Below are 25,758 nucleotides of genomic sequence, written 5' to 3' on the forward strand. Positions count from 1 at the left end.
ACAGGCTCTGGATCCGTGGTTGGGAGAGACCCGGGAATCTGTATTTCTAGCAAACAGCCCAAGAGGTGGGCTTTGGTCCTCCTCTGTCCCCGAGGGACCTAGATAGAAACCAGATTGAAATCCACACACCAGGGGCTGGGGATGTGGCTCAAGTGGTAGCACACTAGCCTGGCATGCTTGAGGCACTGGGTTCGATCCTCAGCACCACATACAGATATTGTGTCCACCTAAAACTAAAAAATAAGTATTTTTTTTTTTTTAAAGCCAAACAGCAAAGCTCACTTCCACTAGATTTTATATGGGGCAAGAGCTGGCCCACGGTCTCTCAGGCTATGAATCTGACACACCCGGGCTCCCAGCCTCCAATCTCCCAGAGGGCACCTGATTCTGGAAGCTGGGGTTGGAGCCCGCAGGCAAGGACAATATACAGAAGGACAGTGAGGTTACAGGGATTAGCTGATGTGAAAACAGGAAGAGCTGAGCCCATGGGGGCGACAAGGCCACAGGGGCATTGGGATTCCAGGTATAGCTGTATCCAGCAGCTCAGGGCAAGCCTGGCTTCCTAGGTGTGGGTAGAGGCTAGTCCGATGAAGAAGGCTCCGGGCTCAGAAAAGTCAAGCTCCTTCTCCTGTCCACTCCAGTCCCATTCAACCTGAAGACTCCTCCATTCATTCTGCGCAAGGCTGACTCCTGCCAAAGGCCTGCCTGTCTGGACTCAGGGCACACAGGCCTAGAAGGGTCTCTGAGAGTTTCCAGGAAGCAGCGCTGAAGAGGCTCAGGACAGCCACGGGGAGGCTCCTGGGCCAGGGTGCGCTGAGGAGGCCCTGGGGCTCCTTACTCCTCCTTCCAGACTGGCCCTGGAGCGTCTTAGGGTGCCGGGGGGCCAGGGGCTACCTTCCCCTGGCCCTGCCCCTGGAACTCCTCGTGGGCGCGATCCAGGTCTTCCAGCACCTCCAGCAGGCGGGCCGCCGATGCCCTCTGCTGGGCCAGGACCTCGGGGCAGGTCCCTGGGAGAGAGATGAGAGGACCACAGGGGCCTGGCTGGCTGAGGGTGGCCACAGTGCCTGGTCCCATGGCTCTCTCATGCTGCAGACTTGCTTTGTGCCCCTAAGTCCCCAGATGTGACAGTGGATGGGAAACGGGGAGGGGGAGGCACAGGGGTCCACTTGGGAAGCTATGGGGACGTGTCTGTGAGGGAGAACGGGACCGCCTCATCCTTACCGAGGGTGGCACGAGGACCCCTGCCCGTGTCCTCCTCCAGGTCTGGGTCCAGACTGGAATCCTCTAGGAATTTCATCCTGGAGGTTGACAGGGACAAAGACAAGACTCAGGTAGAACGATCCTAAATCCAGACCTAAGGCTCGTCAGGGATTCCCAGTCCTGCTCCCTGTTGGTCACAGAAGTTCTAGGTGCCACCTCCAATCACCATCGTCACAGCAAACCTTCATGTTTGCCAGACACGGATCTCTCAGAGACACAGAGAGATGAAGTCACTTGCCTCAGGTCACACAGCATAACCATAATTGTTGGCAGGACTTGAAAGCTGTGTGTCCAGGCCTGCAGAGAGCTTTGCCTGGCTTGGCTCATTTGATCCTTAGGACAATACTGAGAGGGAGCCACCACTATCCGCCCCACTTTCCCCATAAAGAAACTGAACAGCGGAGAAGTTAAGTAACTCGATCCCTATCCAGGGGCCAGGAAATGAGCCCAGGAGTTGTATCCCGCCATCAGAACCCACTGGACAACCAGCCAGGACAAACCCCTGTCACTAAATAAAGAGAAAGTGAAGACCCACATTCAAGGTCCCATGGAGAGCTCAGGAGGCTTCCAGGATTTTATGTGACCCTGCCGTGTCTCTAGAGCATCAGGTAGAACGACCCCAAGATCCCTCCCCCCCCCCCCCCCCCGACTCTGCAGACACCGGCTCCTCCCCCACCCCCTGCCCCGCGAGCTGAGCCAGTTTGCGTGGAAACAGTGACCGCACCAACACCGACCCATCACACGGACGGCCACTGTGACCATCCACCCAGCCGATCGAAGCAGCAGCCCTGGGTACCCACCTGAGCTGGTCCCGCCCCAGAAGCAGCTGCCGATACACCATCTGGGTCTCAGCATCGGGATCCAGAGGGTCGCTCCAGTCCCCCAGGGTGATGGCTGAGTGTGTGCGACTGCAACCCGCAGCTGAAGGGGACACGCAGCGTCAGGCGCTTCCCCCTCCCCTTCCCCCCTCTCCCCTCTCCTGCCCAGCTCCCCAAGCCGGGGCCCCTCAATCGCACCCTTCTCTGGAGTCCCACCCTCTCTGCTCTGGTCAAGCCCTGGGCTCCCCCAGGAACCTCCTCCCTGGCCTCCCTGCCTCCACTCTCATCAGCCCCAGGCCTGCTCCCTGGACTCCAAAGCCTCGCTCTCCTTTTTCTCCTTCCACATTCTGGGACCCAGGGCGCAGACACCCCCACCCTGCCTCACCCCGGGCCTTTGCTCAGGCTGTTCCTCTGCCCGTTCTCACCCACCCTGTCTCCACGCCACTCAGGCCTCAGCTAGCGTCACCTCTTCCTGGAAGCCCTCCTGGATCCCCCTATCCCCTTCCCGGGGCTGGATCAGGGCATTCTCTGGAGTCCCCAAAGTCCCGTGTAGACTCTTGTAAAGTTGCACTGTCATTGGCTGGGGGTGGAGACGAAGCTCGGGGGTAGAGCGCTTGCTGACCATGCCGCAGACCCCAAGGTCGGTCCCCAGCTCCCTGGAGAGCCTGCACAGGTCTGCGGCTCTGGGTGGCCCGTAGAGCGAGTACTTAAAAATAGCACCTCGCACTAAGGAGCACTGCCGGCCTAGCAGTGTGCTAGCCACTCTGTTCCAGTTAATTGTCTGCCCTATTAACTTACTCCTCACAGGAACCCTGAGCTTGGTACTACGGTCCACCCCATCTCACAGTTGAGACCGAGGCCTAGAAAGGTTAAGTAATTTGCTTAAGGTTGCACAGCCCTCCCGGACGGAAATGGGATTCCCGCCAATGGACAGGTGGGAAAGGCAGAACCCGCAGTCTCCCCTGCCCCTCACCTGGGCGCTCAGCCTGCAGGCAACAGGTCCAGCGCCCGCCGCGGAAGGCACCAGGGTGGCAGGCGGCCAGCTTGTCCTGGTTGGGGGCGCTGGCTTTGCGCAGGGCCGACAGCCATTGGTTGAGCTCGTTCACGTTCTACAAGGAGTGGGCGTGGTCAGGGGTGGGGCGGGGCCAAAGCGCGCCTTTCGCCCCCTCCGGGCAGGGTCTCACCTTGCACTGCAGGTAGGTGGTGTGCAGCGCCCCCGCGCCGTCCTGCGTCACCACCTGCATCACGTGGGGCAACTGGAAGGCGCCCTCGTCCACGCGCTCCACGGCGCGGATGTGCGACACCAGGATGGAGCTGCGCTCCTAGGGAAGAGGGGTGTCTCTGCAGGGCAGGCTGCTGGCCGGGGCAGGGTGGCCCAGGGGGCAGCTCTAGGTATGTGCCTCGGTGGAGCCCCCAGGGCAGAGCACGTTGGACCCTTACAGCTGCACTCCTGTCCTTGTCCCTTGGCTGTGAGTTCCTTCTCTGGGCCTCAGTTGCCACCATCATCATCACGGTCATCTTCAAAGCCGCTTGGAATGTGACCCGAGCGCTTTCCATTTATCAACTCATTTAATCACCACAACAAACGGCTCAGGTTAGGTTTGTAATTCTTCCCAATTTGCAGATGAGGAAACTGAGGCCCAAGAAGAGAGAGGACCCTTCTGAGACCACTCACGTGGTGGAGCCAGAACGGGAACCCCGGGAGTCCATGCCTTGAAATACCTATATGAATAAAATCCAAGTGACAGCTGGGTCCCCACCAGCGCGAGTCACACAGTGGGTGCGCGCGCAGGAACGCGTGGCCCCCATGCGTCCAGGTCTGGGTTAGCTGGGAATGCCTGCCCCTTGTGGCCATTGCCTGGGACAGGGCCTGGCGGTAGGAGGCAGTCGGTGAATGTTTGCTGAGTGAATGAGCAACCGAGCCAATGCCGGGACGGCAGCCTCCACAACGAGCCACACCCGAGTCTAAGACTCGGGGCACAGGCCGCTCTGGGGCAAGCGCTGTCCCTGCCCTGGGCCTCTCCACCCCGGGAGGACACGTCCGCGCATGAAGTGGACACTCCTGCAGGACGTTGGTTGGCGCGTGGAGGATCAGGATCATGCCTGTCCCTTCCTGGCCCGAACTGGCCCCAGCTGTGAGTTTGGAGGTGCCAAGGTGCCCCGGGGCCTCAGTTTCCCTCTGGGTGCAAAGCAGCTGGGGGAGGGGCAGGCCCCCGGGAGCCGCGCCCCGCAGCCCGAGCCCCACCTGCCCCTCGGGGCCCTTGGCGCAGGCCAGGTCCTCCCCGCTGAGCCAGAAATAGCGCTTCTTGAAGGCGAAGCGCGTGGCCAGGCCGGCCGGCTCCTCCTTGCGCTTCTGCAGGTAGCCTTCTCGAAGTGTCACCGAGGGCGGGACCAGGGCCCTCGCTGGGCCACCAGCCTCTGGGAAATGGAAAAGGAAGGCGGAGACAGTGAGCCCTTTCTGTCCAGCGCCACCTGCCCTGCCGGCCTGCCAGGGCCTCCAAGGCTCTGGACTCCACCGAGACAGGACCAAGGCCCGCCCTGGCCCCTCTCCCACCCAGGGACCTGCAGGCAGTGGCGCGGGCGGCCAGCAGGGGGAGCCCAGCCCAGAGACACCCCTTGGATCCAGCCCCTGGAGAGGGACCCAGGCCGGCCACAGCCTGGAGGGTTCCCACAGGTTGCTCCCATGAGACTTGGAACTACCTGGCGACCGGACCCATTGTGAAATGGACTCAACCCCAATTCCTCTGCTCAAGACTCTCCCGGGCTCCACTTCTCTCCAAGTCAAAGACAAGAATCCTTCCTGTGCCTGTGAGGCCCCAAGGACCCGGCTCCCTGGGCTCCCTGCTCCTCTCACCCTCTCACTCACTCTTTCTCACTGGCCCTCCCTGCAGCATTCCTCCTACCTCAGGGCCTTTGCACATGCTGTCCTGCCTGGAACACTCCTCCTAGGATCCCCGCAGCTCTCGGTCCTCCTTCAGGTGTTTATTCTGATATCACCAAGTGATGCCCTTCCTGCGCACCCAACCTAAAAGCTCAACCTGCTGCTACCTCTCAACACGGCCCCCCACACCTCTTTTTCTCCTCAGCACTTACAACTTCCCTCATCCCCCACATAATTTGCTAATTCATTTTGTTTACAGTTGCTAATTCATTTTATTCTAGTGGAATAAAACTAGAATAAAACTTCTATGACAGCAGGATCTTCTTCGGTCTCATTTGCTGCTGTACCCCAAGCACCCACAAAGGTGACTTTTATATAACTTAATAGATATTTTCCCGTGGTGTGCCCACCAAGCCCCACTTCTCTGTTGGCTGAGATGGCCTAGAGGACAAGGCCTGAGTTCTGCTCATCTCTGGGACTTAGCATTTCTGCCAGGAAATGTTTGTTGACCGACTAGCAGATCTGCAGGCCCACAGTCTCCATGCTGAGGACCTGGGGATGGTGAGAGGCCCCAAGTGCTCTCAGTGGGGTGATGCGCTAGGTGTGGGGGCCATGGGAACTCACCCTCATCCCCATCCACGTCCACCAGCTGGTCCAGGAAGGCCCGCACACGGGAGACGCTCTGCAGCAGGAAGGGGTGCAGGGGTGCCATCCACAGCTCCTTGCCCTGGCCCAGCTGCTGGCCCAGGTTTCCAATGCTCTGCACAGCCTGGGACAGGGAAGCAGGGACACCAGGGTCACTGAGAGGCAAGGGTCCTCTGTGGACCCAGATCAGGGCCTTGGGTGGTACCTGCTCCTCCCTCCCTCCGTCCCCCTTTGGGAATCCACAGTCCAGTCCCTTTATTCTGTTCCCTCCCAAGACTAGACCCACCCAGGGCAGCCCGATCCTGTACTCAGGAGCCCATCAGAGCCTCAGGTTCCTGCCGCTTTGCTAAAGATGGTCTAATTCACACTAAGGTGTGAAGGACTGCTAGCCAGCTCTCCCCCCCCCCCACACCCCGTGCCTCCTGGAAGGGTGGAGATTTCCTTATGCTCTGGGGTCTCCTGGGGTTTCTGGCCTCCGGGGCTGTCCCAGTCAGGCTGCTCCCTGGCTAAGAGGGCCCAGGACGGCTCCCCACTGCCGGCACCTTGGCCAGCAGCAGCAGCGAGCGGCTGGTCTGGGGGTCCGCGTGCTGGTCTCGGAGGTCAAAGAGCTTTGGCGTGAGGATGGCTGGGGCGAAAAACCGCAGGAAGAGGAAGCCGCTCACAGCCAGGTACTTCACGTCCTGGGGGAGAGCAGCAGGTGAGAGGGGCCAGAGTCCCCGGCCCGGGGACCCCAGGCAGGGAAGACCAGGAAGCCAGCAGAGGGAAGATGGGGTGACGCCACAACACTGCAAAACCAGGCTTAGCCAGACACCCTTGCTGGTACAAGGACACAGCCCACCGTTATTCCCGATTTACACAGGAGGAAGCGGAACCTCAGAGAGGGCAGGTGACTTGTTTGAGGTTACACAGCTGATGAACAGAGAAAACAGGATTCAAATCCAAACGTATGACTCCTGGTAACAACAACAGCCCAGAATCTTCTCCAGACAGCCCTGCATTTCCTGTTCACCCTCCGGATTGTATCCTCACTTTATAGAGGAGGCAACTGAGGCCCAGAAAAGGAAGGTCATTTTCCCAAGGCCACACAGCTGAACGTGGCAGAGCCAGGATTTGCACCCCAGGCAGGTGGGAGCTGTGTTCTTCTGCACCGTCTGGCCGTCGGACACCAGGTGGCGCGGGCACACACTCACTGCCAAGAGCTAAACCTAGACCACCACACTGAGTCCTCAAATAACCTGGGGGGGGGATCCTGTTATCCCCACCTTCCAGATGAGGAAACTGAGGCTCAGCGGCAAACCCAGGGCAGCAGGCTCCAGAGCCCCTCCCATGCGCACCTGCCCCTGGCTGTTGCCCCCTGCAGGCTGGAGAGAGCACTGCGCCCTTCGCGGCCAGCCTGGGCCGGGCGCTTGGCTCCTCCCTCCTGGCTGCACCTCCCTCTCCCCACACCGCCTCCCCCTCACACTCTGCGGGCTGTATCCAGCTGACAACGTGCGCCCGTGCTTATTTAGGGGTGGCAGTCACACCCCACACGATGCCCTCAGGCGTGGGCCAGCTTCCTGGGGCATCTCGGTCTTGCCCGGGAGCCTGCAGGAGCTGGGCACCAGGGCGTCCAAGGAAGGTCTCTCCCCTCCATCTGGACCCTGGGCTGACCCCGAGGTCCCTCTGGCCCCCTCTCTTGGTGGGTCCTTCACGGGGTGCTCTGGCACCCTCCTCCCGACCCTCCAGGGCCTGAGCAAGGTCCTGCTGCCCACCACCTTGGAGGCAAGGGCTTGCTTCTCCCCGGGGCTAGGCCACCGGGCAGGCTCCCCCGGCTGCTCCTGCCACAGCTGTGAGACTCTAGTAAAGGGGGACACCGGGAGCATGTCCTGGGGACCCCGTGCTCACTCCCAGTGGGTGGGGGAGAGGGGCCGCTCCTGCTGGGCATCAAACTAGGTTAGGGTCCCTGACCCTCCATCAGGGGCTTGGACTTCTCTGGGTCTCAGTTTCCATGTTCAAGCAGGAAGTGTCGAGGAGAGGGGGCAGAGGGCACAAGTGCCAAGCCAGGCGCCGGGAGTTGGGCCACCGCGTCTCCGACTCCCAGAGAGTCTCAGATCTTCCTGAAAAGTGAACCTCAGTCCTGCGTTTCTGCCACTTGGCCCTGTGCAAATTAGTGTTGCAGGGCACGTGACACACGCCTGTGATCCCAGCAACTCGGGGAGGCTGAGTTCAAAGCCAGCCTCGGCAACGCAGCAAGGCCCTAAGCAACTCAGTGAGACCCTGTCTCTAAGTAAAAGTATAAAAAAGGGGGCCGGGGACGTGGCTCCGTGGTAAAGCATCCCTGGGTTCCATCCCCAGTACCAAAAAAAAGAAAGAAAAAAGAAAAAAGTCTCAACTGAGATCATCTGTAGGCCAGGGCGGTGAGAGCCGCCTCAGAGGTGTGCTGAGCCTTAAACCAGTCCAACCACCCATCTGTCATGACTGGTCCAAGGTGTCTGGGGGCTGTTTGTGGTGGTGATTTTAGTGCCACCGTTTATAAACCAGAGACCTCACAGAGAATCCAGAGGCTGGCCTTCAGAGAGCGTCACTCTGAGGACGTGGCAATCCTGGCCTCCATTCCCCAGTGGACCCTTGAGACACACCGTGGGAGCTGCGGTTTGCCACAGTCCCCGCCACTCCCCACTGCCCCGCGTCTGCTCTGCTCACCTCGCCTGCCTGAACCCTGAGTCTCACCTTCTGTCTCACGGTGGCCGAGCCCTAGCGAGCTGGGAGTCAGGGTGGGCCTCCCTCGCTTCCTACAGAGCACCCTTGTCCCCTCCTCCCGCGGCCTGTCTCAGCTGAAACACAGGAAGGGCTTGCTTGGCACCGACTCCACGGTGGCCACAAGCACAGAATCAGGGCCAGCCCCGGCCCTTCCTCGCTGTGTGACTCCCGCCCTGGGCCTCAGTTTCCTTCTCTGGGAAATGGGAATAACACGGGGATCCGCTGTGCGAGGCGTGTGAAGGTTGGATCAGAAGGTGAAGTCGCGAGTCCTTGAAAACAAGATCCGGCCCTCGCTGGGCGCTGCCTGGAACCCTCAGCCCTGGTCCCACCCCAGCACCGGCTCCTGCTCCCCGGTGCGACAAGCTGCCACCGCACCCCGCCCCCACCTCCCACCTGCCCTGCGCGGGGCACACCTGGTGCTCGGCCTGCGGGAAGCGCTCTGCCACACAGAGGCGCAGCTGCTTGAAGGCGTGGCGCATGGCGGGCGGGCAGCACCCCACGGAGCCCACGATGGCGTCCACGATGGCCCCCAGGTAGCCAGTCAGCAGCCCCAGGCTGCTCTCCCGCACCTGGTCCTCTGAGGGTGCACCCTTGAAGGAGATCCTCCTGGGGGACCAGAGAGACCTTGGTGAGCTGGCTGGAAACACCTCCCCGCCCAGGCACTGGTATTAGGGATTGAACCCAGGGGCACTTAGCCACTGTGCACAGCCCTTTTTATTTTTTTTTATTTTAAGACAGGGTATCGCTAAGTTGCTGAGGCCCTCCAACTTGCAATCCTCCTGCCTCAGCCTCCCATGCTGCTGAGATCACAGGCGTGTGCCAATTGCTCTTCTTGCTCTTGCTTGATCGCCCTGAGCTTACTCCCACCTCCAGGTCTTTAAACTGGCCTGGGACATTCTTGTCTCTATGTTCAGCTTAAATGTCACCCCCTCAAAGCAGACATGCCCCTTTTCACAAACCCTGGTTTGGTGCATTTTTAGTGGGGACAGGAGAGACCACCACAGGGTCCTTGCATTTGCTGATCCCCCTGCCCAGAGCATTTTTCCACCAAATTTCCACATGACTCCTACCCTCGCTGCCTTCAAGCCTTTGCCTGAATGTCCCCTGCCACTAGCCAGGAGTATCATGAGCCCCTCCCAGCGTCACCCACCCCCCACTGACCACCTCCAGTGACCTTCTTCAGGTTGATGGTGACCTGCCCCCCACAGAATGGGGCTTTGTCCCTCAGTTCCCAGCTGTTTCCTCCATGTTGGGCCCAGAGCCTGGCATCCAACTGTCATTTTGTTGAGTAGATGACTGGATAGTGGCCCTCTCTCCCACATCTCGTCTCCCTCCTCCTCTGAGGCTGAGGGTCTGCCCAGCCCCGCCCCACACTCAGAACTCCCTGGAGCAGGCTGAAGGCTCTCAACCCCTCCTTGCCCTGGGCTAAGGCCGCTGGCACTGTGTCACCTAACCCCAGTGAAGACCTGATACATTAGGTAGCCCGATTGTTCCCTTTGAACAGATAAAGAAGCTGAGGCTCAGAGAGGTCCCCTTGCAAATGGGTGGCAGAGCTGGCCCTGGAACTCAGGACCACCAGCTCCAGCATCTGCCCCACCCCCAGGTCCCAGGTGCCCGTGGAGTCTCCCAGTGTCCAGGCGAGCTGGGGAGAGCCCGCAGCTTGAAGCTTCAGAGATGGACTTTGCTTTTCTGCTCAGGGTCTGGGCTCAAGCTCCTGTTTTGTACCTTTCCAGCTGTGTGACCTTAGGCAGACGGCCTTCCCTCTCTGAGCCTCTGTTCCCTCAACTGTAAAAAGGGGGCCTCATGCCTGCCTCTGAGGGGGCTGGAACATGTGGGCAGGGCCCAAAAGGAAGGAGAGACTCTCTGCTGTCCCCACCAGGGCCCAGCAACCAGCTCTTCTGGCCCTGCAGAAGGGGAGAAGATTCTGGAAAAAAAGGAGGAGGAGCCCAGAGGGGCATGGATGACTCCGTCCCAGTCCTGCTCCCTCCCTGCCTCACGGGGCTTTGGCTGGTTCCAGGTGAGGTCTCCGCTGCACAGGGGTCGGTCCCTGGGCTCTGCTCACCTGGCCCGGCCCAGGTCCATCTTGCAGGGGTCCAGCTCCACGTACTTCTTCTCCTCGAAGATGCGGCTGACCACTGGCTTGAGGACCTCGTGCAGGTAGCGCATGCCCACGAGCTGGGAGCAGGGGCACCACACAGAGCAGCTGAGGGCCGAGGGGGACCCTGAGCTGGGGACAGGGGCAGCAGCACACAGAGCAGGCTGAGGGCCAAGTGGGGACCCTGAGCTGGGGACAGAGGCACCACACAGAGCAGCTGAGGGCTGGGGGGGACCCTGAGCTGGGGACAGGGGCCCTGCAGGGAGAGGGTTGGGGACCTGGCATGCCCACGGGCACCACCCAGGGAGAACCAGCCACCAGCCCCAGTACCCCAGCTCAGCCACCAGTCCACCAAGGCCAGCCAAGCTCTGGGGCCCAGGTGGCACTGGGAGGGAAGAAGAGAGTCCCCAAGGGAACGGCCCTGTCCCCACTGGACGCAGACTCACCTTCATGAACTGCTCCATGGACTTGGAAGCCAGGGAGTTGGAGCGGAAGAGCGTGTTGGGGTCGGCTGCAGGGAGGTGAGCGTCACTGGGTCTGGCGGCTGCACCCAGCGGAGCCCAGGCGCCTGAGACTGGGGCCCTGACCCTCCTGGCCTCAAGCATCAGGGAGACCCGAACATGACTCTGTTCACAGTACCGAGCCCAGAGCAGTCAAGCAAGTTGCCCGCCATCACACAGCTCCCAGGTGGCCAGACCAGGGCCTGGACCTGGGAGGCTGACAGCGGGGTGCGCAGCAAGGGACCAGCAGGAAGGAACCCCAGCCTCAGCCCGAGCCCTGTGCTGCCCCAGGGCCCCCGCAGACCCTGCCCCAAGAGGACAGGCCGGCAACTCACTGGTGCGGGCCACCTCTCTCCGGGTGAGGTAGCCCAGCAGGGGCCCGGCCAGGCCCTGGCCCAGGAACAGCTTCACCAGGGTGGTGGCCAGGTCCCGGCGGCAGTCCCCCGAGGCCACCTCCTCCAGCACAGCCAGGGGGCTGGCAGTGTCCTCCTGGGCAGGGACAGGAAGCCAAGAGATGACCTGGGGCCCAGGACCCCGGAGCCAGGAGCCCAAATGGGGATTCCTGGGCAGGGGGCGCACCCACCTCGGCCGGCGCCCTCACGGCGTCCAGGAGCAGCGCCCTGAGCGGCTGGTAGCGCCCCGAGGGCAGCACGCGGTCCTCCGAGAGCCGCACCTTCAGCCGCAGGGCCCCCAGGCTGCCCCTGAGGGACAAGAACACAAGTACGCATGGGCAGGGGGACCCTGGCACTGAGGCCTGGGCAGAAGTCACAACCTGGGTGGCGTGCACACCTGGGGACAGGTGTGGGCAGGTGTGAACTGAGGCCCACAGGTGCAGGCAGGGAAGGACCCGGGAGACCCCGTGGCCAGCGAGAACGAGCGTGTTGGGACCCTCGGCTCTGAGAGCACATCAAGGTCGCCCCTGTCCCCCCTGGCCAGGGGTCGGGGGAGGTGGACACGCTGGACACAGCTCATCTAGCAAATGTGGTCACCAACAGAGGACAATGAATAAGGGGCACCGTCTGGGGCTGGCCAGCGAGGACCCGCCCACCGCCCAGGGACCCTCCCCAGGGGCCAGGCCAGCCCCTCCCCCACACCCACACCTACCCAGAATCCTCCTCGGCGCTGGACAAGGGCAGGAGGCGGAACCAGCCGCTGGGCGGCTTCTGCTGCAGGGTCTGGGGCGGGAACTCCACCTGTGGGGACGCACCCCTCAGCGGGCTCCTAGAAGAGCTCAGGCTGCCCTCCCACAGGGCGGAGGCAGGACCTGCCAGGGGTCACCTCCGCTCTCCCAGTCCCAAATCGTTAGCTCCTGCCAGGGAACTTGGGGCCTCCAGGGGACACTGAATTTACAATTGAGGCAACTAAGGCCCAGAGAGGTGGGGTGACTTGCCCAGGGTCACCAGGCTGCTAGAGACAGCAGACCAGACTGGGTCATCTTCAGCTGTTCAGAGATGCAAACGGCAACGTCAAAAGGCTTCAAGACAGTCCAGGAGACCCCTAAGTCCCTGGCCTTCCCTTGTGTCAAATGACAAGTTTTCAGAGATAGACTTCACATCCTTCGATTGACCCCTTTAAAGTGCACTCGATGGATTCTCGGATTCTCAGTTGTTTGATCCTTGCCATGAATCTCAGAACATTCCCTCCCATTCCCTGGAAAGCCTCACTCCCCAGCCCAGCCCCTGGTGGATACTACGGCCCTCTGTCCATCTCTCTCTGTCAGTGGAATCCTACAGTCTGGATTCCAGTGGACTGACTACTTTCATTGTCTTCAAGTCTTATGAAGTGTAGCGTGCACAGGTCAGTGTTTTATCTTTTTTGTAGCTGAATAATATTCCACTGTATGGGCATACCACATTGTGTTCATCTGTTGGTGGATACTTGGTTGTTTCCACTCTGGGCCACTCTCAACAATGCTGCTATGAACATTCATGTCAAAGTGTGAACACGGGTTTTCATTCCTCTTATGTATACAGGGGTGGAATTGCCGGGTCATAGGAGAATTCCATCTTCAACGGTTTGAGGACCTGCCAGACTATTTCCCACAGCTGGACCATTTTACATCAGGACAAGCAGTGCGGCCGTCCACCTCCCTCTTACTTAATCTTGCTTCCTGCTATGGTCAGCCTTGAGCATGCGCCCCTCGGGGAACATCCCAGTCACCCTGCTGTTCTCTGGAGGCACTGGGGAGCCACGGAGGGTGCTGCAGGGGCGGTGCTCACCATGCCCAAGAAGTCGTTCTTGCCCACCATGTCCCAGTCCCAGAGCTCCACTCGCAGCGGGGACGGGGCGCCCGGCGTCGCCCGCAGCTCCAGCACCTCGTTCCAGTGTGGGAAGCGCGTCTTCTTGATGGTCTAGGGGTGCAGGCGGGTGGTGAGGGGCCAGCGCAGGGCCCCGCCCCGCCCGCGCTGCCGCCTGCTCACCACGTCCCTGCTCACCGACGTCTCCGCGCTCTGGCCGCCCCAGAACACACGAGCGAACGGGTCAGAGGTGCCAGAGATGTCCCGCGGGGCCAGGTCCCTGGGGACAGACGAGGGGAGAAGTGAGGGGACCCGTGACCCGCGAGGACCAAGGCCCAAGCTGGACCTTGGGCAGGGGGCTCAAGGTCACAGGTTCCAATGGTACTGGTTTCCGAGGCAACCAGGGGTTCTGCACAGGGGCCCAGCCAGGGCCCACCACGCCTGTGCAGACCCAGGAGCTTCCGCACCTCCCACCCCCAGGGAGAAGGGACTAGCGTGTCCCCCTCTTCCAGCTGAAACTGAGGCACAGAAAGGTCCAGCGCAGGGAGGTGTAGTGGGGAGGGAGGGGCCTCGGCGACCCGCAGGCTCTACAGGAGGACTCTTTGGCTGGGGGACACTAGGAAAAGTGAATGCCCCTCTCTGAGCCCCAGTTTCTTCATCTGGAAAACGGCAGAAACAGCAGACCAACTCTACCGCCTGGGGTGAAGGAGAGGGAGATGGCCGAGCCCAGGGCACAGGGCAAGGACACAGCGCCCAGTGGGTGGCGGGACTCAATCACTCATTCACTCAACAAACATGCATGCCCACACTCCGCCTGGGAACAAAGAGGCGGCAGGAGATGGGGACCCTGTACCTCCCATTGCCATGACAACTCAAGCCGCACCCCAGTCACCATCCCCATCCCTCCCTCCTGAGGCCCCCAAATCCTGGAACACCCCCACTGGGGGCTGCAGGCTGCTCCCTCCCCAGCCCTGCCGCATCCCAAGCCTTTGGTTTCCTAGGAGCCAACACAGTTGCTAAGCAACAGCCACCGTCCCTCTCTTGCTCTCGCTAGGCTCCTGCACAGCCTTGTGGCTGGGGAGGGGGCCACGGGCAGAAAGCAGCCGGAGCCTCCTTAGCCTGCCCTGCCTCCTCCTCCAGGCTCCTTCATCCTGACTCCAGGAGCCCTAGCTGGGGCCACGCTTGGGGCAGAGACCTGGAGGTGGAGGCAGAGGCCCAGAGAGGGCAGTGAAGGGATTCATGGTCACACAGCAAGCTAGAAATGGAGATCCTCCCTGCTCTGGATGAGCAGCCGCCTAAGAGTGAGGGTGGGGGGTGAGGGAGGAGGGAATTACAGTGAGAAGTGGGAGAGGGAAAGTGTGGGTCCTCTGGCCCTGTCTCTGTTTCCCACTGACTTCTCTGGGCCAGGACCACCCACCCCGCACTCTCATTTCCATCCCTGGAGTGGGCTTGTGACTGTTTCCAGAGTAGGCCTGGGCCCCACACCCAGCCAACACTACTTGGAAATGGTGAGTAGAACTTCTCTGTCAATTGGAGCAGCTCGCTTGGTAGGATGCCAGCCTGGGACCGTGGGGCCCTCTTGTCCCCACCTTGGGAGAGGCTGCCTAAGACCGAAGCTAACACAGAGGGCAGCGGAGCCAAAGACATGTACAGATCCCTGATGCCGCCCTGTGAGCACCTGGATCCAGCCATACCAGAAGCTACATGCCCGTTCCATGAGCCATGGAACTTAACCGGCTTCTGGTTAAGCCGGTCTGAACTGAGTCGGTTATAATTGGATGAATGTCTGCCTGGCCATCCTGAGGAGAGTCTAGCCTCTTATTGCCCGTCACTGAGCGCCCAACAAAATTGTGCTTCCTTTTGCAATCTGTTGAGCTTGGGCCGTTGTCCTCACAGCATCCCAGCTGTGAACTCAGAAGTGCACCAGGTGAGAGGAGGAAGGCCAGGCACAGGGGACACCCAGAGGTTCCTGCTCATTTTCAGAACTCCCCCCATACCCCATGCCACCTCCATCAGGGCCATACCTGGCTTGAAGCACGTGGCAGCGGAGACACCGGCCGTGGGCATCCTCCTGCACCTGCACCGCCAGGCAGATCTCACCTTGCACCTCCGAGTCCGGGTGCACAGGGCTCAGGTTGATCCAGCTGTCGATCCCTGGAGGACACAGGCGCTAATACTGAGTGAGCCCCCACGGGCGCCAAACTCCGGCTTAGCTTAAACCCCAGAGCCCGCAGCTCACGTGGAGCCTCGGCCCAGGCAGCCTCCTCCTGCAGACGCCTGAGTCCCTGCTCAGATGGCGAGAGTGAGGCCAGGCAGAGACCCAGACCCCACAGCTAGGAAAGGGCAGAGCTGGAGCCTTGTCAGGCACCCTGATCCCTCCTCCAGCTCTGGGAAACCCTGGGCTCTTCGTTCTGTCTCGGTCACTCCCTCTCCTCCCGTCTGGAGCTGCAGTTGATCGGATATTAGACCTCCCTGTCCTCCTCCAGGCCTCTGCCTGCTCTCGTGCATCTTTCTTCTCCTTGTTCCCTGAAATGGATTCTGGATGATTCTTCTGGACTCTGGTTCACTGGGCTCTCCCTGCAGCTCCACATGAGCTGACGTTTAACTCGGTTTAGGTTAGAATTAAAACCAAGGTGAACTAAAAACCTAGTATTGGACTTCAATAATTGTAATTTTCTAGACAAATTTTGTTCAGTTACTTTTTTCTGGGGGGATGGGGAGGGGTACCAGGGATTGAACTCAGGGGCACTCGACACTGAGCCCCATTCCCAGCCCTATTTTGGATTTTATTTAGAGACAAGGTCTCACTGAGTTGCTTAGGGCCTCACTAAGTTGCTGAGGCTGGCTTTGATCTCACGATCCTCCTGCCTCAGCCTCCCCAGCCGCTGGGATGACAGGCGTGCACCACCGCACCGAGCTCATTTGGTTACATTTTAAAATCCACCTGTTTATTCACGTTTTCATTCATTCATTCATTGTGCTATTGGGGATCAGACCCCAGCAGTATGCCTGCTAGGCAGACATTCTCAACCAGATCTGCTTATTTTTCTTTAAATTATTGCTTTAACATTTTGTTGTTCATGTTGGTCTTTCTGTGGCTACCCATTTTATTTCTTTAAATATTTGATTTTTTAGCCAGGTGTGATGGTGCATGCCTTTCATCCCAGCATCTGGGGAGGCTGAGGCAGGAGGATCGCAAATTGAAAGCCAGCCTCAGCAATGGTGAGTACAAAATAGGGCTGGGGACGTGGCTCAGTGGTTGAGTGCCCCTGGGTTTAATCCCTGATACCAAAGACATAACAACACAATCTGAAGCCTTTGTGAGCCTGGACCTGAGGGAGCCTGGTGATCATCCACAGTGCAATCTTGTCTGTGTGACCTTCCCCTGTGGGACACCTCGGGGGTGTGGAGCCCTGGAGAGGGGCACTCCCTGCACACCCTGGGAGCCTGTGAGGAGCTTGGCCTCAGGGGCTGTCCTTGTTCTGGGTGACTGCTTTGTGCCCCCAGCCCACACCTTAGACTCTGCCAACACGGGGAGACCCTTCCTCGTCCCCTGGCTTGCCTCTCCCCTCCCTGCAGGTTCAGCTTGTGGCTGAGGGTGGGGAGACACTCAGAGGGGTTCCTTCTAGACAGCAAATCCAGTGAGGTCCTGGGGATGCTCAGTGACTAGGGATCTCGCGTGATGTGGCAGGAGGGTGTTAAGGTCTGTAAACAAGTCAGGATGGCGCCTGGCATTTTGCCAGAGGGAGTGGTTAATGTTAAGGTCTCTAAACAAGTCTGGATGGCACCTGGCAAAATGCCAGGGGGAGTGGTTTGTGAAGTAACGCCAGCGAGCCATTAAGTGTGGAGATTCCTTATTGGTTGACTGCTGTATCTAGTTTATGCTAATTAGATAAGCTGTGTGGAATGTATAAATACCTCTGTTGTCCTACAATAAACGGCTCCCACTCCTGCTGTATCAATGTACACAAGTTGCTCGTCACCCCCTGTTATTTTGCCCAGCCAGCAGGGCTGCGGCAGGAGGGCACGTCTGAAGTCCCCTGTGCTGCTAGACGCAGAAGTCCCCATCTAGCTTCTATCTCCACATCCCCACCCCCAATCCAGGATGTCATCGGCTTCCTGTCACTTGATCATTGCCACAGACCCCTAATTCCTCTCCCAGGTCCACCCTTGTCCCTTCGGGTAGCAGTAACCCCAAGGCAACCACAGGGACCTCTTGAAGACACACTCAGGCCCTGCTGTCACTCCTCCTTCTGATAAGCTAGCTCCTATCTCTTCCCTGTCTTGCTCAAGAACCATCAATGGCTCCCCATTGCTTCCGGAAGGAAACCCAGACTCCAGCCTGCACCCACAGCTGTCTCCGTGGACCCCACCCAGCTCTGCCGAGGGCTGACTCTGCAGGAGTCCCCAGGGGCCCCTGGACCTTAGTGGTTTCCAGAGTCACCTCCTCCCTGTGCTCTGGGAAACCTCGCTTGGCCACGCCCACCCTCACCACCCCGCCCACCGCCACCTCCAAGTGCCTGTCCAGCTCTCACCCGCGGACACTCCCGGGCCACCCTCTCTCCTTGCCCTGTTCTGGGGAGAGGTGCTTCATCTTCCTGTCTAGATCAGAACTTGGGATCCTCCCACCTCAGCCTCCCAAGTGGCTGGCTTACAGGCGTGGCTCGCAGCCCCCAGTCAGTAGTTCTTGTGCTGTTTAGAAAATCTCTAGGGCTGGGGTGTGGCTCAGGGGAAAGCACTTGCCCAGCACGTGGGAGGCCTGGGTTCCATCCCAGCACATAACAGAGACAGAGAGGGACAGGGAGGGAGAAAGAGGAGAAGATTCTAGAGGGGCCCTGGAGACGCTGACCATCCTGGAAGAAGCCGGAGTCCCTGGGAAGGAGGAAAATCTCGCTCCATTTGATGAAGTGAGATGCTCAACCACGTCCAGGGGTGAACTGCCCAATGCATGGACTGAATTTGAAGGTGAAGACAGAAACCACAGCGGACATCATTTTCCACCAATGGTGCCCCTGCTCACCTCGGGGGTCAGCCGTGATGGCCTCCTTGCTCAGGGAGATCTTCCCGATGACGTCATCGTGCCTGCGGGAAAGCAGAGGGGAGTCAGGGAGCAGCGGCAGCCCTCAAGGGCTGGGCGATGACCTCATGCCTCACCTCCTGGGCATCCCGCCTGCCCACCACGCACCCAACGGTGTCCTCGTCCAGCACATACAGGGCCAGGTGGTGGAAATCCAGGGGCAGATGCACCGTGTACTCCTCGCCCCAGAAGGGGCTCAGGCTCCGCCAGACGGTAGCTGTCCTGCAAGAGGGGGGAGAGGAGGCTGGGCACCCTGAGACCCGGATGCACACTATCACGCTCGGTGTGGACTGTCCCCCAAAGGCTGGCTGTCCTGGATCGGGGGCTCGCCCTCGCCCCTGGATTCACCCACTGAGGGGCAGCTGGGAGGCGGGCAGCTTGACTCCGCTGCACCCTCTGCCCTGATGCTCTGCCTCACTCAGGCCCAAAGCTCGGGAGGCCCCACCACCAACTGAGACCCTGCAACCTGGAGCCAAAATACACCTTTGCTCCTTCAAGTGGTTTTCCTCAGTAGTTTTGTCACAGCAACAGGAACCGAACACACGCACCCACCCAGGGACACACATGTGCATGAGTACATATGCATACACACATGCACAGGGATACACACAGACACTCCCAGATACACCAAGGAAGCCAGAGACACATTCGTATGGATACACATACGCATGCTCAGAAATTTCTAGAAACACATTCATAAATACAGTCACCCAGATAGACATGTCAGAACATAGAGACACACAAAGACCCAGAGACACTCACAAACCACAGCTATACACAGCTCACACACACACACACACACACACACCCACACACACACTCACACCCACCCAATTCCATTTGCTCCTTCACTCCATGACCTCCACCCAGATTGAGGGAGCAGCCTGGTGATTGGGGGGCGCTCTACGTGTCCAGGTGGGTAAGGTGCGGGAGAGAGGGGTGGGGGAGGGGGGAAGTCTTCCTGCAGGAGCTAGTCAGGCAAAAAGGAGCAAGATGATGAGGACAAGTGGTCTAGGTGGCAGGACAGCATGTGCAAAGGCCCCAAGGCAGGAACAAACGTTTCAGGAAAGTGTTGGGTGGAAAACGAGGGAGCATCAAGGGCCACCGTGAAGTCAGAAGGGGCAAAGCACCCGGGGTTTCACAGCGTGCAGCTAGCCAGGGTGACCACAGGGGGCTAGGGACCAAGACAAGCAGGCAAGGGGCACCGGCTCGCAGCATCGGGCCCTGGCAGCCTGCAGACGCACTTCCTCTGACCCAACAGGGAAGAAAGAATCGGCTCAGCCCACTGAAGATGCACCCAGAGTCACGGCTGCAAATCGGGGCTTCCTCCCTGGCGCTCCCGTCTCCTCTCACTGCCCCAAAGGAGAGCGCATGCGCAAGTGCGCACACGCATCCCCCCAACATGCCCAGCCCTGGGCACCGTCCTCCCAAACGGCCCCACCTTCCACCCCAGCGTCTTCCCACCCAGGTCCCCTCAAGCTCCCCATCCCCTGACCCAGGTGGCTCCTCACAACCCAAAAAGGGGACTCAGCAGCCCAGGGTCACATGAAAAATCAATCTGTGAGTCTGGGGGCAGCATCTCGGGACAAAGCCAGGGGGCGCCTGGGCACAGAGAGAACGACGCAGGTCAGCCAGGGTGCTGCAGCTGACCCCCAAGGTGGCCTCCCCACCCCCACTCCCGGCCCATCTGGACCAGAACTGGCGCCAGAAGCATCCTGAATCCTGCCGTCTCCATAGGAACCGAGGCCTCCGCCGCCCGCCCACCCGCATCAGGCCCGTGGGGGCTGAGCGCTGTCCCTCGGCGCCACGCCCCCTTCAAAGACCCCTGCACTGAACACGACAGCTCACCCTCGCGGGTTCACTCCCGTGTAACCAAGTAGGCGGGCCCTGGTGCTCACGTGTGCACACCTGTGCACACCCGTGTCACACGCCACACAGGGGCACACACAGCCCTGCGGGCCTGCACACCCACAAGGACAGCCACACGTGGTCACACGCACTCACACCCGCTCTGCGACACCCACACCCACACTCACAAGCAGGCCATGCTGGGCAGGCATAGGCGGATGCACACGCGCTCACACACACACGCACAAGTGCCCGCAGCACCAGCAGGCCCGGAACAGCCAGTCCAGCCGAGCGTGCGGTGCACGCCCCTAGGGAGGCCACTATGGGAGGCACAGACTGGCAGCTGCTGAGTCAGCCCCAGGGACGCAGCAGGAGCATCGAAGGTCCCAGGGAAGGGCATCAGTGGCCAGTGGGGCTGGATGGGGACAGCAGCTGGCAGCCTTGGCCAGGGCAGAGAGTGGCCACCTTCAGCCCACACGTCCCCTGTGGGGTAACAGTGACCTCCCAGCTCCTCTTTAAAATGTGGATTCCCATTCCTGGATTCCAGAACTGGAAGGCGCCCCCCCCCCGCCCCGCCTCCTCACCTAGCCACCACCTCGTCATCCACTTTCACGAGGCAGTAGGGGTCGCTGCTTCCAGACCTGTGGAAGAGATGGGAAAGGGTACCCATGGGTGGGAGTTCCCATCCACCTTCATTATTCAGGTAGGATGAGCCAAGGCCCAGAGAGGGGAGGAGACTTGCCCAGGGTCACACAGCATGTCGATCAGAGGCAAGACGCATAGTGTGCCTGGCCCACCACATGCATGGGCTCTGGGCTTCCACTGCAGAAGTGGAACCCTGAAGCCAGAAAGTTCACTCTAACAGCCAGGAAGCTCAGAACAGTGGCCAAGGGCCTGCACTCAGGGTCTCAGACACTTGGCTGCACCCTGCCACCACCCGTGGTATAAGCCTGGCAGGTCCCGTCCCCTCTCCGGGCCTCTGTTTTGCTGTTCTAGAAACTGGACATGGCTGAACACAAGCCTCTTGGGTGTAGGAGGGACCCACGGACAGAGGGATCATGGGCCAGTCCCCCAGCCCTCCCTGATGGGGCCCCCATTCTGCCTGCTGGGACAAGCACTATCCCCCAGATCTTCATTTTGGGGGTTTCCCTGGAGAGCAGAATCCCCATCCTCAGCAAGATGAACCTACAGGCACAGGCTGGGGACCCCAGGGGACGTCTGTGTGGCCTCCTGCATCTGGTCAGCTCTGGCCCTCCTCGAGACAGCAGCCACAGGGAATCCTAGGCCGTCCCTGAGGGCCTCATTCTAATCTCCTCCAAAGGCACCTCCTCAGAGGGCAGCCCTGACCACCAGGTCCTGCGGCCAGGCGCGCGGCTGCTGAGGTCGCTGAGGCAGGACCGTCTGGTTCCCTTTCCAGGCTCCACCTTGGAACTTCCTTCCCAGGGTGCCCAGGACTCCTTCCCCCTCCAGCTCCATCCCAACTGCAGGACTGGGTGACCCCAGCCTCCACTCCCCCACCCTCTGGACCCTGTTGCCGAGTGACACCTGTGTCTCCATGGCCTGTATGGAGCTCTTTGTCCCTGAGCCTCCCTTGGGCAGAACCCACCCTCAGCTTCCCCAGCGCACACATGGGTCACCCCTGCTGGGACCCACCAGCCCTCCCCATTGACCCGGCCTGACCCCAGGTCCCTCATGGGAGCCAAGTTCCACACGTCAACCCCGGGCTCTGACGCACAGTGGCCTTATCAGGCCCCTATCGGGTAGGGGCGGTGGTGGCACGAGGGGCGGGCCTCGTCCGGACCCTGATCTCCCCAGACTCTTGGCCTCTCCCACGGCCCCAGCTCAGGCGCAGGAAAGCAGCCCTGCCCAGTCTGTACTGCGCACTGCGTTGGCCAGCATTCAAAGCTGAGCTGTGCTGCCTCAGGCCGGTGACTTGCCTCTCTGGTCCTCAGTCTCCCCATTAGTAAAGCAGAAGTGCAGAGTCTAGGGCCTGGCCGTAGGAGCCCCGGTGACTGACAGCCTGCGTGAATCATGACCACTCCACATGCCCGGACTGAGAGGGCACTGGCCACCAGGAGCCCCTGCGGCACAGCCACCCCAAGAGGCAGGGTGGCTGGGTCCCCAGCTGGGCAGAATGAGGCCCCCTTATCCTTGCTGTGGGCCATCACCCACCTCAGAGCTCACCTTGACCAGGGAACTCGAGGGAGCAGGGGTGGCCGGGAGAGGCAGGAATGATACGTGCCTCAAATCCTTCCCTAGAGAACCAGGAGCCGAGGCCAATATCCTGGCAGGAGCCGAGGCCAGCGTGCTGGCCCAGGGACAACACTGGCCACCTCCTCCCAGGACTGACGGAGGAGCCAGACCTCAGCAAAATGGGCAGCCACTTTCTGGACGGGCTCTTCAACTCTCCAGCAACGGGCAGGTCCACCCCTGGCCTCTGCCCCACCAGGTCCATAATCTCTACTTCTCAGGAACTCTGAGGACGTCCCAGAAAGAGGGTGACACAGGATACACTTGCACGTTTGCCCTAATTGCAGTCTGTCTGGGGTGGTGATGGGAAAGGGGGTGGCCGGGTTGCTCTAATGTGGGGCAAGGAGGCAGCAGGCTCCCGAAGTCAGAGGCAGGGTACTCCTGGCTGGGGTCCACGGCTCGGGGGATTAGGGCAGGACTGAGCCCCAACCTTGGCATGGGCAGAGGCTCCCAGCCCCGTGTCCCTGCTCCCATCCTGCCACAGGTTCTCCCTCCAGGTCCCCCAAGCTCATAGCTGTACCTGAGATCCAGATGGAGACTCCATCCAGAGCTCCCTCAGCCCCAGGGGAGGGAGACCCAGGCCCAGAGAGAAGCAGGTTCAAGGTCACTGGGCAAATGTCCTCCCAAGGATTCCACCCCTGTCTTGCAGCTGGCACCCTCAGGACGGCCCCTCCCCCACCTCGTTCTGCTGATTCAGCAACTGCTGACTCAGCCTGGGGAACCACAGCAGGGGCTGAGACTGAGGGGACCCCAAGGGTCCTCAGCCCCATCACAAGGGCAGGGGAGGGGCTGGAGGGGCAGTTGACTCTTTAAGTGGCTGAACATCCAGGGAAGGCCACTGGGCTGTGGCAACACTGGGTGCTCAGGGCTCTGAGCCCTGAGGGCCACATGGGATGCTTTGCAACCTGAAGGTGACACATATAGATTGTTAGGGCCCTTCTGATCCCCACACTCTGGGGTTCCTCCCTGATGCCCGGTCATGGCCACCTCCCCACCCCCCAGGCCTGGAGAAAAGGCTCCATGGCCCCTGACTGGACTGAGGAATCCACCCCGCAGCTCCCTCCAGGCTTGGATAGGATTCCCCCGGGGCCATCCCCGCAGCACGTCCTGGGGACAAACACCCCCATCCCGGGGCCTGGGAGGGGCAGGTGCCAATCCTGGGCGCCCCTCTCAGGGCAGCGGTGGGCAAGGGGCCTCTCGCCCGGCCTGGCGAAGGCGGACTTGCCCCCATACCGGCTCCAGTCGAGACCCCCGTCCTCCCACCGACGCTCCAGCACGGGGACGGACGAGTCCAGCCCACCCGCTCCTGGCGCCCCTCGCCCCCAGGCGCCCGGGGTACTCACACGTCCTTGGCGGGCAGCGCCCGGCCCTCCACCACGCGGATATTCAGGGAGCTGCTCTTGGCCATGGCGCCTGGCCCCAAACTTTGCGGGCAGAAGGGCGCCCAGGTTCCGAGGCTGGACCAGGGGCGCCTACATGTCACCAGCTGCAAGCTGGCAGCCCTGCCCCGGGTCCCGGCGCCACCTGTCCGAGACGCGCGTAGCTGGACCGGAGGTTTCCGAAGGAGGAGCAATGGGTGCCCGGGGAGGGGGCGTCCGCCCGGACTCCACAGGTAGTCGCCGCGCTCCGGACAGGCAGGGCGCGCGGGCGGGGACCCTCGGCTCTTGCCGGGCGCCTGGGGATCCGCGAGGACCGACTGGGCGGGCAAGGGGCGGCCGGAGGCCCAGGTCCTTCCCCCCAATCCCGCCTCCCGCGGGGTCCCCCGCCCGCCCTCGGCCCGGCTCGCGCGCCCCCTGCCGGCACCCCGGTGGCGCGCGGGAGCTCACCGGCTGCGGCGACCCGGGTGCGCCCGGGCGGGCTCAGCAGGTGGGGCGGGGCCGCGGCCGTGATGGGCATGGCCATGGCTCCGGTGAAGTTGGCCTCGGACTCCGGAGACACAGTCGGCACCTGCTGGTCCCCGATCCCGCGCGGTCCCTTCTCTCCCGCCCTCCAGGCACCGCCTCCCGGTGCAACCTCCCCGGCTCGTCCAGGAGCGGCATCCGCGGTCGGCGGGAGGCGTCACTAGAGAGAGTGGCACCTTCCCTGGGGGTCCGTCCAGAGTCCAGCCAGGGACCCCGAACGTCCCCCTCCTTCTCCTCTTAGTTTGCCATGAGCCCCGAGTGTGACGTCACGGGCTGGCACTGCGGGGGAGGACGCCGCGGCCGGAGGGGGAGGGGAGCTCGGAGATCACCGCTGCCACCACGATGATAAGAGCCAGTAGGTCGCTGGAACGCTGACCGCGTGCCAGGCGGTGTCCCGCATTATCTCGGCTCAGCCCTCCTAAGAACTCGGTGCTCTACGCACTGCTTAGTGTTGCCCCCATTTTGTGAATAAAGAAACTGAGGTTCAGAGAGGTTAAATGGCTTGGCAGACATCAAAACAGTCAGTGACTGGTTTGCCTTCCTGGGTTCGAATCCTGGCTCTGCCAGTTGGCCGCTGCATGGCCTTGGGAAAGCCAGTTACCCCTCTGTGCTTTGGCTTGGTTTTCCCTCATCTTTTCAGTGGGGACGACATGGTATCTCACTCCCCAGGCTTTGAATTAAATGAGATAATGTGCTCAAGGTCTGAGAACAGTGATAGACACCTTGTAAGTTTTCAGTGAGTGCTTGATATTATCATTGTCCCTCAAGGTCCAACTAAATGCCACGTCTCCTGGGAAGGCTTCCAGGAGGCTCTTCCAACCCAAGCAGAGATTTTCTTCCCTTTCTGTCTGCCACCACGGCTCTAGGTTTGTACATGTGACAAGTTTTTAATGAGATAATGTGAGCAGAAGGGCCTGTCTTGGGGTAGACACTTAGATTTATTTTTTCCTGACAGCTCATTGTGTACTTGCTCAAGACCTCTTAGGCTGGCACGGAGCCTGGTCCACTCAGGGCTGGGCACCAACGGGAGGGCCCTGCAGCACGGAGCACAGTCAACACCCAAACCGGCAGGACAGGGAGTGCCCTGCCCGGTCACAGGAGCTACCTAAAGGTCTGCTTCCTGAGCTCCCCACACACACCCCAGCCAAGCTGGGAAGGATTCGGAGCCCTGGTCTTCTCTCCCCAGCTGGTTATGCCTCGTGAGTCCTCCTGCCCCAGAGACTGGGCCTCAGTGGCCGCGCCCGGGAAATGGACCCAGCAGAAGCAGCCCAGAGGCTTGCAGCATTAACAGACCCTCAGGGGAATTTGAGGTTGGATTCAGGGTGGGACCCAGAACCCTGGGAGCCCCAGAGGAGTGGTCAAACTCCTCCCCCCCCATGTCTTCAGCAGTCACCCTAGATTGCCCCCAAAGTAAGTGTCCAATCCAGGAGGAACCCAGTATGTGCTATGTGGCCACAGCTTCTAGACAGGGTCCTGTGCCACCCCTCCCCCTCCTGGGTGGGAGCGT

At 60.7% G+C, this 25,758-nt stretch overlaps 1 protein-coding gene across 1 annotated transcript; it reads right to left on the reverse strand.

The window, feature by feature from the left end:
• Positions 1–685: 685 nt before the first annotated feature.
• RASAL1 (RAS protein activator like 1) lies at positions 686–23,894 on the reverse strand. The gene is made up of 21 exons (XM_081284990.1): positions 23,694–23,894; positions 20,685–20,741; positions 18,361–18,474; positions 18,196–18,257; positions 15,200–15,329; positions 13,374–13,455; positions 13,158–13,289; positions 12,043–12,131; positions 11,522–11,639; positions 11,274–11,427; positions 10,885–10,949; positions 10,406–10,518; positions 8,757–8,949; positions 6,147–6,284; positions 5,584–5,728; positions 4,324–4,496; positions 3,263–3,400; positions 3,052–3,187; positions 2,061–2,181; positions 1,222–1,298; positions 686–1,007 (listed from the first exon to the last, which is right to left on the reverse strand). The coding sequence occupies exons 1-21, from the start codon at positions 23,756–23,758 to the stop codon at positions 868–870; spliced, it is 2,442 nt and encodes an 813-aa protein (XP_081141116.1). The 5' UTR covers positions 23,759–23,894; the 3' UTR covers positions 686–867.
• Between the last annotated feature and the right edge of the window lie 1,864 nt (positions 23,895–25,758).

This window comes from Spermophilus citellus, assembly GCF_964194105.1.
Source record: "Spermophilus citellus genome assembly, chromosome: 3".
Classification (NCBI taxonomy): Eukaryota; Metazoa; Chordata; class Mammalia; order Rodentia; family Sciuridae; genus Spermophilus; species Spermophilus citellus.

What these genes read in the sequence shown, in the direction of transcription:
- RASAL1 (XM_081284990.1), bottom strand. Translation starts at nt 23,758, where the DNA reads ATGGCCAAGAGCAGCTCCCTGAATATCCGCGTGGTGGAGGGCCGGGCG. An exon ending in GATGACGAGGTGGTGGCTAG is followed by an intron (nt 18,475 to 20,684) that starts GTGAGGAGGCGG and finishes CCCCTCTTGCAG; the next exon opens with GACAGCTACCGTCTGGCGGA. An exon ending in CTGGACGAGGACACCGTTGG is followed by an intron (nt 18,258 to 18,360) that starts GTGCGTGGTGGG and finishes GCTTTCCCGCAG; the next exon opens with GCACGATGACGTCATCGGGA.